The sequence below is a fragment of the Sebastes fasciatus genome, chromosome 6, assembly GCF_043250625.1.
Source record: "Sebastes fasciatus isolate fSebFas1 chromosome 6, fSebFas1.pri, whole genome shotgun sequence".
Classification (NCBI taxonomy): Eukaryota; Metazoa; Chordata; class Actinopteri; order Perciformes; family Sebastidae; genus Sebastes; species Sebastes fasciatus.
The window spans coordinates 16,241,411-16,255,189 of NC_133800.1; the positions used below are offsets into that span (position 1 = coordinate 16,241,411).

General features: G+C 39.7%; 1 protein-coding gene across 1 annotated transcript; it reads right to left on the minus strand.

The window, feature by feature from the left end:
• Positions 1-812: 812 nt before the first annotated feature.
• On the minus strand, positions 813-11,480 carry LOC141769161 (uncharacterized). The gene is made up of 29 exons (XM_074637951.1): positions 11,345-11,480; positions 10,469-10,544; positions 10,280-10,386; positions 10,136-10,190; positions 9,920-10,042; positions 8,244-8,786; positions 7,683-7,766; positions 7,481-7,576; positions 7,145-7,252; positions 6,963-7,044; positions 6,698-6,839; positions 6,380-6,472; positions 6,177-6,289; positions 5,950-6,076; positions 5,708-5,827; positions 5,146-5,259; positions 4,810-5,040; positions 4,659-4,721; positions 4,471-4,566; positions 4,201-4,302; positions 3,937-4,119; positions 3,717-3,848; positions 3,392-3,624; positions 3,181-3,307; positions 3,018-3,101; positions 2,715-2,926; positions 1,593-1,668; positions 1,286-1,492; positions 813-940 (listed from the first exon to the last, which is right to left on the minus strand). The coding sequence occupies exons 2-29, from the start codon at positions 10,533-10,535 to the stop codon at positions 881-883; spliced, it is 3,780 nt and encodes a 1,259-aa protein (XP_074494052.1). The 5' UTR covers positions 10,536-10,544; positions 11,345-11,480; the 3' UTR covers positions 813-880.
• Between the last annotated feature and the right edge of the window lie 2,299 nt (positions 11,481-13,779).

Below are 13,779 nucleotides of genomic sequence, written 5' to 3' on the forward strand. Positions count from 1 at the left end.
ACTCGTTGTGGTAGAAAGATTATCTTCAGTGCTTAGCGAGTACGCCTTCTGTGAGCTTTGACAAATTCGTAAAGAAGTCATGGACATGCACCTTTTTGATGATTTGATTGTATTTTCATATATACATTACCAGAATTGCAACCAGCCGTCGAGTGTTGTGACTTTTTATTTGTTTTTACATTGTCCATGTCTGTCTGCCTCATTGCACATCACCGGAGTCTTCCACAAACGGACAGCTGTGAGTGCTAAAAATTGCCATGTTCGCTGTCAGTGTTGCCGACTTGGTGACTTTTGGAGCTAGTGCTGCTAGCTGCTTTCATTGGAAAATAGTTAGCAACACTGGGCTGGGTTTTTCAGTTGGATCATTTTTAAAATCCAGTGTACTCTTGCTAGTTTCTTAAGATTACCAACCCTAGCTTTAAGATTAGACATTTTTGCAAAGTTAATTAAGATGTTATATTGAATGCTAATGACATAATTCAGTTTGACCTTGAACAGAAATCCACCCAACATTTTTATTTTACAATTTATGACTATACAAAGGACTCCCACAAAGACCTGTCAGCTTTATGAGGTTCTCTGACGTAACTCACATGATCTTTCTGTTAAATGTCAGTTCATCACTCATTCAGAGTTCATTGTAACCGTAAGCCATAAAACTTGACTGCCTTAACACAGAGGAATGTGAACTTAACGACCAAATCTTCAGTTGTGTCATTTGTCACTGTGACCTGCTTAGAAATCTGCAATCTTCAGCACATGTAACAGTAAATGATTCATTTCTGTGGCCAGAAAAAATAGCCTGGAATGCATTACATGGTATCACTGGTGTGTGTAACACACACACACACACGCACACACACACACAGGTTTCATGTTCTTAACTTGAGACTGTCCTGATTGATGATTGAATCCCAGCAACGTCTTGACCTTGAGTGATCTATAAAGGAGACACCAGTATTACATATTATTATTTTATGAAGACAAGCACAGTAATAATATTGGAATTGTTAATGACACTGCCCCATTTACAGTACTATTTTTCTCTTCTGTCTTTAACAGATTTAGAAGTACTTTTAGGTTTGTTTTGACTGAGAGGATTTCAAATCAGACCCAGAATTGAGGATAAGCAGGTAGTTTGTGATGATGCGTCTTGTTTGCATTTTTTACATTTATAAATGACAACTATCTCTGTCCTCTAGAAGCACAACAGCAGTTTGCATTATGTCTGCAGTTTGGTTGTTGCTTTGAATGCAGCCAGTGGCTATTAAAACAATGCACTCACTGTTGAAAGATAGGATCCTGATAAATCTAAAGGGATTGTGTTAGCAGACGATGGGCTCCAGGTGTAGGTTTGGTTTTCTACACGGAGCTGCTTGACTCTGCTCTGGAGGTAACGGAGAAGCTTAAATGAAGCCACGTCTGAGGGGCTGTGGGAGGCAGCAGAGTCCACAACATGGAGGGAGGGAGAGCAAACTGAATGCTGAGCTTCCTGATGGGTAAAAGACAAGTGCTTTTTGTCAATAAATAGATTTATATTGAATGTCTTGAGGTTACGTATCTGTTAGAGCTTGATGTAGTAAACCGCTTACCTTTGAACTAAGCGTCCTCTCTCCTCCAGGGATCTCAGGCTTTCTCTGCCTCTCCTCTCGAGACTTTGATGGTTTTCTGGAAAAACAAAAACCTGCATTTGAAAAGTTGTTTGTTGTGAATGATTGACATAACTACGTGAAGGAGTTCTAGGTTTACATGTAAAGTTAATGTTACATCTATGATACATAACGCATATCGCAGTGAGTTGAGGTGAGATCATGCTCTTGTAAGGACAGACAGCTGGTTAGTATGTCATCAGAAACCAGTTACCTGCCCCTTAACAACTTTGTCTTGCACCTGTGGGATAGCAAAAATTAGAGCAAAACTTAAATATAGAAAAGCAGAATATCTTTTGATTTCTATTCTGTTAAGTTTTATTGGATTCTGGACCATTTTTGAGAGAGGAGCAAATTTGTTTCACATTTCCAAATAGTATGGAAATCACAGCTTAAAGATAGTTTGGGTGTTTCTCAGTGGGGTTGTGTGAGGTACTTCTCCATAGTCAGTGTATTACCTACAGGAGATGATGGTCGGCACGCCCCCAGCTTGGAGAAACGGACAGGAGTACCGGCAGGGAAGCAAAGCAATGTACTGCTGTGGCCGGCAGCAAAACATATTTTAGCCACCTAAGTGTACGCTATATTTAGAATATTTTCTGACATGGAACTGACCTGAAAGTGAAACTTATCTACACTGTTTTTGTCAACGGAGTCTGGTGGCTTTGAAGAGAGCATAGACAAGTTTCACTTTCAGTTCAGTTCCCCGTCGAAAAGAAGGAAAGGGTTCTCTGACGGCAAGATGAAGCGGTGAAAATATTCTATATATAACATACACTTAAATGGATATTGATTTTTATTTTTTAGGTGAGCCTTTCTTTTACGTGACTAAAATACATTTTGCTGCCGTACCCGTCCACAGCACTGTATTACTTTGCTTTGGTGTCTGTACTCCTGTCTGTTTCTCCAAACTGGGGGTGTACGGTCATCTACTGTAGGTAATACACCTACTATGGATAAGTACCTCATACAACCCCATTTCAAAACACCCAAACTATCCCTTTTAAATTTTTAAAGAACAAAATGTATGTGCATTTTGACTTAGTTTGTTTGTTTGCATGTTACCTTTCCAGTTCAGCTGTTAACTCTTCTTCGAACTTGCATGCCAGACGAGCTGCAGTCTGTTCCTTCCACTGACCCATGCTCCTCTGAACCTGTCTGAGCTCCAGGTCTTTGGCCTTCAGCTGTTTGCGTAGCGATGCTGCCGCTCCTCCTCCCTCAGCTCCTCCATCACACTCATGAGGCCAGTTCAGACTGCTTAACTCCTCAATGTGCTCCTGCAGAAGCAGATGATGTTGCATATTAATGCTGTGAGTGATGAGTTTTCTGTGTCTGACATGAGCTTTAGAAAGTGTGTCAAATTGATACCTTAATGAGACGCTCCTTTAGAGAATCCAAGGCTTGGTCTCTGTCCATCCTCAGCTGTTGCCTCTGGATGCTCAACTCTCGCTCCTGAAAAAATATGAACTTATAGTTATGTATACATTTAATGTGCTGTATTTGCAAACAGGAGGCAAAGTCTAAACTATACCTTGTCTTTTCTCAGCTGCTCAGTGGTTTGTTTCTGTGACTCAAGCTCCTTCTGTAGATGGTTGACCAAGTGCTTTAACTGCTCTCTTAGTGTTGTCAGGTTTGTAACGGCCTCGGCTGCTGAAGGACTGCACAATACAAAGGCATCAGAATTACATCGGGTTGCTTACAAAGTAGTCACGTCTTTATAAAACCAGAGCAGGAATTTATACCTGTGATGTGGTTGCACAGAACTTAGTTTGGCTCCACTCTGCTCCACTAAGAGGTGTAGATGCTGGCACTCTGCTCCCAGCTGCTGGGCCCAGTGCCTGAGCTGCTGTTCCAGCTCAGCTGTGATTCGGTTATGGCTGCTCTCGCTTTCCTCCGACATCACCCGGAGCCCGTCGGCCTCTTTCTGTGCCAGCTGAACAGCCTGCTCGAGCCGCAGCACTGCCCTCTTACTCTCCTGTGACCACAGACCACACCATGTCAGCTCGTCTACAGCACCACACCTCTTTATGTGCGTGCGAGTAATTGCTTTCTGTGGTTTTCTTGCACCTGTGCCATCCGTCTCTGCAACTTCTGCAGCTCGGTCTGGTGCTCCTCTTTCAGCGATTTACAAATAACAGCCAGCAAAGACTCCTGCTCTCTCTGCTGTGCACAGCTTTCACTCTCCATCTCCTGCACTCTCTTCCAGATAAAAAGAAAATCATAGAGAATGAAATCAGAATACAATCTGAATACATTTCTGATTTATTTAATGGTTGAGTCATCTTACAGTTTTTAGTTCCACCACTTTATGCTGAAGAGCCAGTGCTTTACTCTTCTCCCGCTGCATCTCGCTCCTCATGCTTTCAAGGCTCTTTCTATTCTGCTCTTCCAGTATCCCACAGTGCACCTGCACTGCTTCCACTTTTTCTGCCTCCCACTTCCTCCTCTCGTCCTCTATTGCTTTGTGCACCTAAATGGAAGCATACTGTGCATAACATGCAATCGTGTGGAAAAAATATTGTATAATTTAGGAAGAGGATTATCAAAGTACCTTTTCCAAAGCTTCTAAATGCAGCTCCTCTTCACGGTGCTTTGCCTCCTGCTGCTGCTGCTCCAGAGAAGCCCTCAGCTTCTTTGCCTCTTCTTCCTTTAGCTGCCAGAATAGGAGAGGATCACATGAAAAGTATGGAGTGTTTTTACTTGCTGAATGTATAATCATGAAAAGAACACAGAAAAGTTAGGTTTCGATATCCACTAATGCCACCCAAATGTTGCAGATTACATAAGAGTGGATTTCATATGTTCAGGGAAACACACTGACCTGAAGGGAACTTTTCAAGGACTCAGTGTGTCGTGTGAGAGACAGAGCTTGTTCTTTCAAAGCATTTAACTTCTCCTCTTCAGTCTGCTTATTAACCTGAGGACACAACAGCCAAAGGGATTGTTCATCAAACTGTGATGATGTCACTTGAAGAATACATATTTTAGTTTTGCAGACATGTTTGTCACCTTTTGGATTTGCTGCTCATGAGCCAAAGCCAATTGTTTCTTTTGCTGCTTCAATGTTGCCTCCTGAATTAAAACAGAGGAACCTTAATTACCTGTTAATGTTACATTATAAAAAACATAGTTTGTAGACTTAAAACAACACAGCACTTACCATCTTTCTTTGAGCTTGCTCGTGGGCCTCTTTCAGTGCATTGCAATGCTGGGTTTTCAGGTGTTGTAGCGCCCCCTTCAGTCCATCTCTTTCTGCTTGTAAGGCCCCACGTTGCTCCTGTAAATCTAGCAGCTGCAGCTCCTTCTGGGCCAACATCTTCTCCTGAGTGCCCACTCTGATGTGGCATTCTCCCAGTTCACCCTGCAGCTTGCCTACGTGAAACTCTACTGCCTGATAGAAAGAGATACACCAAAAAAATAGTAAGGATAGTTAGAAAATATAAACAAGGATTTTTTTTTGTATTACAAATTAGAGTATAATTTCATTAAGTGTCACCTCGATCTGATCCTTTTTCTTCCTCTGTTTCTCCTCCAGAGAAGCACACCTGTTCCTCAGGAAGCTCTCTGCCTCCGTGACCCTCTGGAGCTCCTCACGAGTCTCCTCCAACTTCTGCTCCGAGATCACACCAGAGATATTTTCAAATACAGAAGTAAATCTGCCTTTCACACCAAAACAAACACTTTCTCCCTGTAGTTTCTCTCCCTGTAATATAGGGATGCACCGATCCCACTTTTTCAGTCCCGATACCAATAGCGATACCTGGGCTTTGGGTATCGGCCAATATCATTCATTAAGTAAACGTGTTTGAATACATAACATAGTATCATCCGCAAACAAACCCATTACTACCCTATTATTTGACTGGCTGAAAATGTTTTTATTATTTCACTCTGACATCAAACCAAAAATAATATAATTATAATTTTGGATGATTTATTTTATATTATTTAAAATCTTATCTTTATATTGTGAACACATAATTACATGAAATATATATTTTAATCATATCATGGTTTATAATTGTCAATATAGATCTCAATAGGCCTTAACACAGTACCTCTTGCATGGACTCCAGCTTCTCTCTTGCACGTCGCTGTTCAGCAAACAGTTCTGTTTTGGCGTTATCCAGCTGTCTCTCCATCTCATCCCTCTCCAGCACGGACACGACGACACTGGGCTGTTGGTCGAGAATTGGAGTAACAAAAGAAAAGTATAGTAATAAGAAAAAACCTGACATATTAAAACCTGTGAATGACTGAACACAACCAAGATTGATAGACATATTGCTGGTTTCATTACCCTCTCCATGAAGGCTCCATCCTTTAGAGTCTGTTTACAATGACTCGGGGTTGAGAGTTCTTCTTCCATGTCTCTTACCTCGAGGACAGAGGACTCTCTCTGCCTCTGCAGCTCATGCAGCTGGAAACTACAACACATTCATTGTTGTGTTACTATCCTTTTTATAGCACAGAATTATGTCAATGCAATGTGATGTTACCATGTTGATACAGCTTCGGGTTTTATACCTAATAGAGTCTTTCTCTGCCCTGCTGTCTCTCAGAACGAACTCCAGAGTCCTCTTCTCCTTCTCCATCTTTGCTGTCTCTACAGTCAGTCGCTCTAATTCCTGCAAGGCATGCTGGGACATATAGCAACAACTGTGAGTATTAGTGAGACTTCTGTACGCAGTGTTTTGATTACCTACTGTATATAAGATGCAACACTTTACCTTTCGTCTGTGTTGAAGTTCAGAGAGGGAGAGCTCAACATCTTTTACCTGAGTCTTCTTCTTCTGTAGTGTCTTCTCCTCTTTCTCACATTTCTAAACCAGACACACAAACTTAAACTTTATTAGATTTGTCCTATACATACAGGTACATACATGAAATGTATTTGACCTCTGCATTTAACCCATCCTTAAGAGCAGTGGGATGCTGTAAAGCGCCTGGGGAGCATGTACACAGGAGAGTGTATACTGTTGATAGAAAAATATTCTTCAAATGACTCTAAATATGATGCTACAATCCACTGGGAGACTCATTCTCACTTGTCGGAGTGTAGAGAGCCGCTCTTTCGACTTGGCCCAATCAGACTGCATCTTCTCGGATGTCTTCTCTCTGCATCTCCTGCTCCAGTGATTCATTTCCTCATCTGTGTCCTTGTCATTGTCACCCAAAGAACACACACGTCTGCGATACACAAACATGCACAGTGTACAAGTCAGAGATATATGCAAAATAATCATTTTAAAATTGCACAGACCACTGAGAAGAAAATGTTCAGTATGATTTCAAATCTTCCGTTTGGTTTACCTGTAAGTTTCTCTCTTCTTACGCTGTGCTTTACAGACAGAAGGACTTCTGTTGTGTACATTTCCATTAGAGGATCTTTGGCCTTTTTAAACAGAGAGAGGCAAATTCTGACATTTAGAGATTCATTTTTTCTTTTGTTACTATGGACTCATAAAGGAATACATTGTTAGATCTTGCTTTACCTGATGTAGATCTAGGTTCACTTTCTTCCTGTGTGGGGGTGTCATAGTCGCTGTGGTTCGTACAGTAGTCATCCATGCCTGTGACAGACTCAATGAGAGAGAGCCATCCTGAAGGGATCACACAAATGATGTTAACTGTAATTTCCTACATATTTTTAGTACTCTTATTACTACTTAAATAGTTTGTTTTCAAGTATTATCTCTTAAATATTTCAGTTTGTGCTGTCAGCTCTTTTGTTAGTAGCTATATTTCAAATGGTGATATTTTATATGTGAACATGTTTTGTCATTTTAAAATGAGACTTGCTTCCCTCCCTTTTTACTACAGTCTCTCACCTGGTCGCCGGTGAATATGCTGCCTGACTTGCTCTGTGCAGACTGAGTCAAGGTCACTGTCAATGGACACGGTGTCAAAACTCCACACAGGTACTCCTATAAGAGAAACAAGCAGTCTATAATCACTGTTAGTGGGGAATGAATTTCCAAGAGGATTAGCTAGACTGCGCTTTCTAGGTGCAGTGTAATCTGTGCGTGTTACCTGCCAAGCACCTGGCCGTAGGAGAACGGCTGTTGATCTGCCGCAGGGTTTCATGTTCTGTTACGACCTCTGTTCTGTGCAAGACTGAAAGAGGAGAGAGAAAAAAAAAAGGTGTAAAGGACCCATAAAAGTAAAATGAATAAAAGTCTAGAGGAAGGTCGGAGTGCTATAGAGGGTGCATTATATATGATAACCCCAAAAAAGTGCTAGTTCAAACAATATACTCATTGTGTTATCCTTGAGGACACAGATGTAAAGTTTTTCCTTTGGGTGGCACTTCAAGAAAGGCAATAGGGTCATTCAAATTAAAATGGTTCATCCCCTTGCAGGCATAAATGTGCTCTGTAAATTTCATTGTAATTAGGTTAGGTACGTGTAAAGTTGATATTTTGGGATAAGGGTACTGCAAAAGATCACATCCAGAATGCAAAGGGTTCATCCTCTGAGGATAATGAAGGGGCTCAGTAAATTCCAAGGCAATGTGAGTGTGATGTGCGTTAAGATTTAATCCTCTGGGCACTATAGATATCCACAGTAAGAATTTGTAAAGAGAGTACTCACTGCTGCTATCATCACCAAGCTTCTGTGGTGTGTTGTATCTCTCTCCAGCTCCTGCTTTCTCACTGCATGATGTATTTACTCCATGGCTGTCGTAAAGATATTTCTCCAGTTGCTTTCTTTGACAATAATGAGCTGTCTGTGTGTCTTCACTGCTTTTCTCTGTCGTTGCTGCTCCTCTTCTGTCGACATTAATAATACTGTGTTCTTTTTGTTTACTCTGGAAAGAGTCACAGTCAGATATCTCTGTCCTCTCGTCCACTTCCTCTTTGTCTAGTTGCTGCATATTACTCGCTGGCAATGCCAATTCGACCATCTCGTCTCTGAAGCATCTGACAAAATCCTCAGTGCAGATGCTGTCTGAAGGAGGGTGAGTTTCTCCTGCCATCCTTTCGTCGTTACAGGTGTCTCCAAGAAGCCTCTCGAGCCTCCAGATGACCTGCTCCCTCTGAGACTCTAATTCCTCTTTGTCTCTTGTCCTTCTGTCTAATTTCAGTTTAGTTTCCTCATGAGTGACAGGACCTTCACGGCAGCTTCTGCTCCTCTCTGGGGGAAGAGCAGAAGACAGATGGGATGCTTTTGTGTGAAGAAAAAGCTTAGTTTTGGGACTTTTTTTCGATATATAATACTTTACTATGAGTTTTTTATATACTATGACTTTTTTATGACTTTTTTCGACGTTCTATATACACTATGACTTTCGAGAAACTATACTATGACTTTATTTCGACATATTTTACCATGACTTTTTTTTTTTTTAAATTTCAGTACATACTGTACTATGACTTTTTTTTTTATATACTACACTATGAATTTTAAATGACTTTTTCGACATACTATACTATGACTTATTTTCTCAACATACTTCAATATGACTTTCATTTTTTTCAACATACTATACTATAACTTTTTTTCACATACAATATTATGGCTCTATGACTTTTATTTTTTCGACATACTATACTATGACTTTTTTTATGACACTATTCTATGATTTTTTTTCTTTTTTCGACATACTATATGATGATTTTTCTTACGACATACTATACTGTGGCTTTTTTCGACATACTATATTACGATTTTTTTTTAAATGTTGAGTTACTATACTATGACTTATTTTTTCAACATACTGTACTATTACTTTTTTATTTTTTTGAGGTACTATACTTTGACTTTTTACATTTTTTAAAATTGTATAATATGATATACATTTTTTTTAAATTAAATGTCCTAAAATTGCAAAGTATAGTATAGTACATAAAAATTTCATAAAAAAAAAAAAAAAGTGGATTTCAGTGGATAACTCTGCAGTTTAATGTGGAAATGAGATGAAAAAGATATTTTATTTTATGTGTGCACTTTTCCTATGTGGCCCTCAACCATATGCTGGCTCCTTAAATTGAGAACCCCTGATACAAACCAAAGTTTACCCATTTAAGACACCTGGCTTACATCAATATTAAACGGGTTATTGAGCATAAACACATCTTACGCATTGCACTTTTTGTTTTCATCTGAGCAAATTCAAGCACACTAGTTGACAAAAGCCTGGGGACAAGCAGTAGTACTTATTATTTCTATTACTGCAGGACATTTACCTATCATCTTTTTAGAATTTGGCTTAAAACAATTACTGTGTTACAGTGTTTTCTGTAATGATATTAATATTGAAATATTACCTGATGTTTGCTCAATCGTCGTAGTGTGTATGAAATCAAGACACGACATGGGAGTGTCATTTGTTTGAGTTGTACTCCCAAGCCCTGTGTCTTTACTCAAAGATTGACTCCACCTGAGAGGAGCTAGAAAAATAAAAAATATACACAGTTTATCATCTGAAAAAAAAAAGAAAATCACCAAATTTGGTCTAAGGTGTGTGTTGTGACATAAATTACCTGCATCATTGCAATCACGCTCTCTGGAAATTGCTTGCCGTTTCTGGGGCTGGACCTGTACACACGAATCACACTTACTTCTTAAAACATTTATTCCAGATTACACATACAAACAAGCGGGAAGACAGAATGAAAATCACAGACCTGCAGTTGACCAAGCTGAGCATCGAGGGCATCTAGGAGAAGGTCACAGTGGTCCAATTTGCGAGGCGGAGAGTCCAGTCCAGACACACTGCTGTTGTCATTGAGATCTGTGAAAGCAGGCAAAGGGTCAACAGGAGTGGGTGCAAACTCCCAAGAGGGTGAGATATTGCATATTACTGCTTATAAAACCTGTGTAAAGAAGCTCATCTGTGTCCTCTGCTTCTCTGCCTGCTCCATCATGGCCTCTGTCAGTCATGTCCTATTGCTGAAGACAAATAAAGAGACACTCAGCAGTACCATACAAACACAACATCCCCAGTATCTACCACTGGTTAAGGCTGACTGGGCAGGAGTGGGGGGGTTTATGTTGCTCAGTTGTCCAGGAAACCAAAGACAATATAGCTTGTTGACTTCTTTTCACGAGGAAAACTATAAATTCCTGTGCCTTCCTGTCTCTCCCACTCCCCAACATGAACATGAAGTAACCTACAAGAGCGGCACAAGTCGGTGAGCACTGTAATGCAGCATTTGACTAGCCATGACTGAATAGCCTAAAAACTAATATCAATAGTGTTAACCACTATTTTCTAAACCCAGGCTACTCAGAAGAATCCCATTATTAAGGTAAGGCAAGGAAAGTTTATTTATATAGCACATTTCATACACAAAGGCAATTCAAAGTGCTTTACATATATAAAAGCAAGATAAAAGAGCACAAAGTGCATAAGATAAAAACGAATAAAAGAATATACAAGTATAAGAAAACAATTAAAAGGATAATAAAAACAATCAAAATACAGTAAAGTGCAGCATTTGATTATTAAGCCTTTACCATTAATGGATTTTAGATTTTAAAAGTGCAGAGTATTTAGCTATAACACCACTAATATGTAATGAAAACACAGTTAACCTGACTCACAGAAGCTATAGTCTGTCTGAAACTCCCAAATGATTTCATTAACCTTAACTAGCTTATATGTAGACAAAAATAACACATTTTAAATGCCTAAGTCATTCCACCACCTTGCCCATTGTACTGTCTCACACATGCATCATTTAACTTACTTTCAGGGGAAAACGTGGAGACTTTAAATCGATGCTGAACTCTTCCATGCTGAAGCTCACAGCTGCAGTGTTGAGTCTTGATTGACATTAAGGAACGTCAGTAGGTTGCCCTGGAAACGGTCAAACATCTCGCGACTCGGTGAGCACCAGGTGGGAGGTGAACTGTCCGCGCGCACAGCGGTACTATTAGCGCCAAAGGAAGAGTTGGCAGGACTGAAAATGGTGCCTTTGGATTACTACATCATGTGGGTTGATATGCAGACGAGGTCACATGAGATTTGATCAAAAAATGCAGATATTATTATTATATATATATTATTTATACCTGTTTTGTGCACAATGGGGCATCACCCTTCTGCCCTGAGTCAAAGCCTGTAAATCTACTGTTATGTTATGGACATGTGCAATAACATATGCTGATCACTCTGTGCAATAATTATGATGCTGTGCAATAATTATATCATTATCTGACGGACACTTTGTGCAATAATCTGGCAAAACTGCAATCTGGCAAACCTGTCATCTCATTAATATACGTATTGTATTTTTATATTTTATATTGTATTATCTTTTATATTTGTATATCGCACTATCTATTTTTTTATTGTATTATCTTTTCATTAGCACCTATGGGATTGTCACAATCTAATTTCGTTGTACTACACAATGATAGTAAAGGGCTTGAATCTTGAATCTTTCTCCCTCCCCATTTAAAATGGCCTAGCTACTGCACTTTAACAATTCTGCAAAGTATACAGCCTGAAGAATGAAGCTCAGGTTGATTTTACACCTGTGACAACTTCTACTCAAGCAGTTTAATTGTAATTTCCTGTAGCCTATTTATTATTTTGTCTACCTAATAAAATGTACTACACTACATTGTGTAGCTTACTAGGACTAGGCCTACTATATTATTTATATTACCTTAAGCCTGCAGTAGGCAGAATGTCTTTGACGTCATTGGGCAAGAAATTCCATAATAACCCTTCAGCATATTGTAATTCAAGTGTTCTGAGAGAAAACTAGACTTCTGCACCTCCTCATGGCTCTGTTTTCAGGCTTTAGAAAATCTAGCCTGTGACGGGAGACTTGACTAATCACAGGTCATTTCTGTTTAGCTGTAAAATGAGAAAGTTTGTTCCGGCTGGTGGGCGGTGCTTGGTATTTCCTCAACTGATCCAAGGAGGATGGAAAGAGGAGAATTAGTCACGTATCATCAATGCGTCATATCTTTTGGGTACAACACATGTGCAGTAAAATCTGGTCTGCACTCACCGAAATTGAGCCAATCGCAATGCATGACCGCAGCTTCAGTTACACTGCCTATGTGTTATACCCCATAATCCAAGACCCAGCCTCTTTCAATAGGCCTTGAACTGATCTCAACATGGCTGCCGGGTCACAAACTGTCTCATTTTACAGCTAAACAGTAAACTACAAGATGTTTCTGAAAACATGTGAGGCGAGAAATAGGCATTACAGATACAGAATATTGATTCATATTTGATTGGCGCTGCCTAGTTTGACCCAAGTGATTGGCAGCTGCTCAGAGACGGCAGGCTCCAGCTTGGCTCTGATTGGTTGCTTCCCTCCGGTATATGAAATCTTGCAGGTGCCATTAGGAGCACTGGAGGACACAGAGGCACATGATTTTTTTCAGATTACCTGTCTCATGTACTACTGTCAGGATATAGTGATTAATTTTTATAAAAAATAACTTTTTTTTAAAAATCATATTTACTCCATTTCTACCCACGGCAGCTTTAAGTAGTGATGGTTCTGTTGCAGTTTTGCTCCTCACAAAAAGTTTTGGGGTTGGAGTTTTTTCATTTATTATTTGACACTTTTTTTGTACTAAAACAAGAATACAATCTCAAATATGTCATTGAAAGGCATCCCATCTTTCAGCTGTTCAACAGAGAGACAATAAAGCAGACAGATATTCAGTGTCAACAATACCAACTTTATTATCTTCTTTTTTCATTATTGTGTCTTTGTCGTTTAAAGACAATGTTATACGAGTATAAATTAAGGGAGAAAATACACAATTTAAAAAAAAGAAGCGAAACCTCATTTGAATCCGCAGTTACACCTGAATACACCTACATGTATTTGGGGAGTAAGAGAAGTAGTAGTCAAGGCAGGTCAATCACCTCTGACCTCCTGCACCAGGCCGCTGTTGTGATGTGTCTCATAGCTTTCATCATCATACAGATTATGAACATCACCGTCTCACAACAAAGCCGTGAGTCACAGTCAGAGGAGAAGCAGGGTTCAGTTTAGACAAGGCAAGAAAAATCTCTTCATTAGTTTACTTCCACCTCAAAACTGAGCAGCATCGAATGAGAAGGAAATGTGTGCCAAGCGTGCACACAAATCAAGCTCATTCATCAGACAGTATGAAAACACCAACGTAAGAATAATGGCACCCATGA

Coding starts and splice junctions, on each gene's coding strand:
- LOC141769161 (XM_074637951.1), bottom strand. CDS start 10,535: ATGACTGACAGAGGCCATGATGGAGCAGGCAGAGAAGCAGAGGACACA. Junction 8,787..9,919: donor GACGATTGAGCAAACATCAG/GTAATATTTCAA, acceptor CTCTTCCCCCAG/AGAGGAGCAGAAGCTGCCGT. Junction 941..1,285: donor CAGGATCCTATCTTTCAACA/GTGAGTGCATTG, acceptor TCTCCTTTATAG/ATCACTCAAGGTCAAGACGT.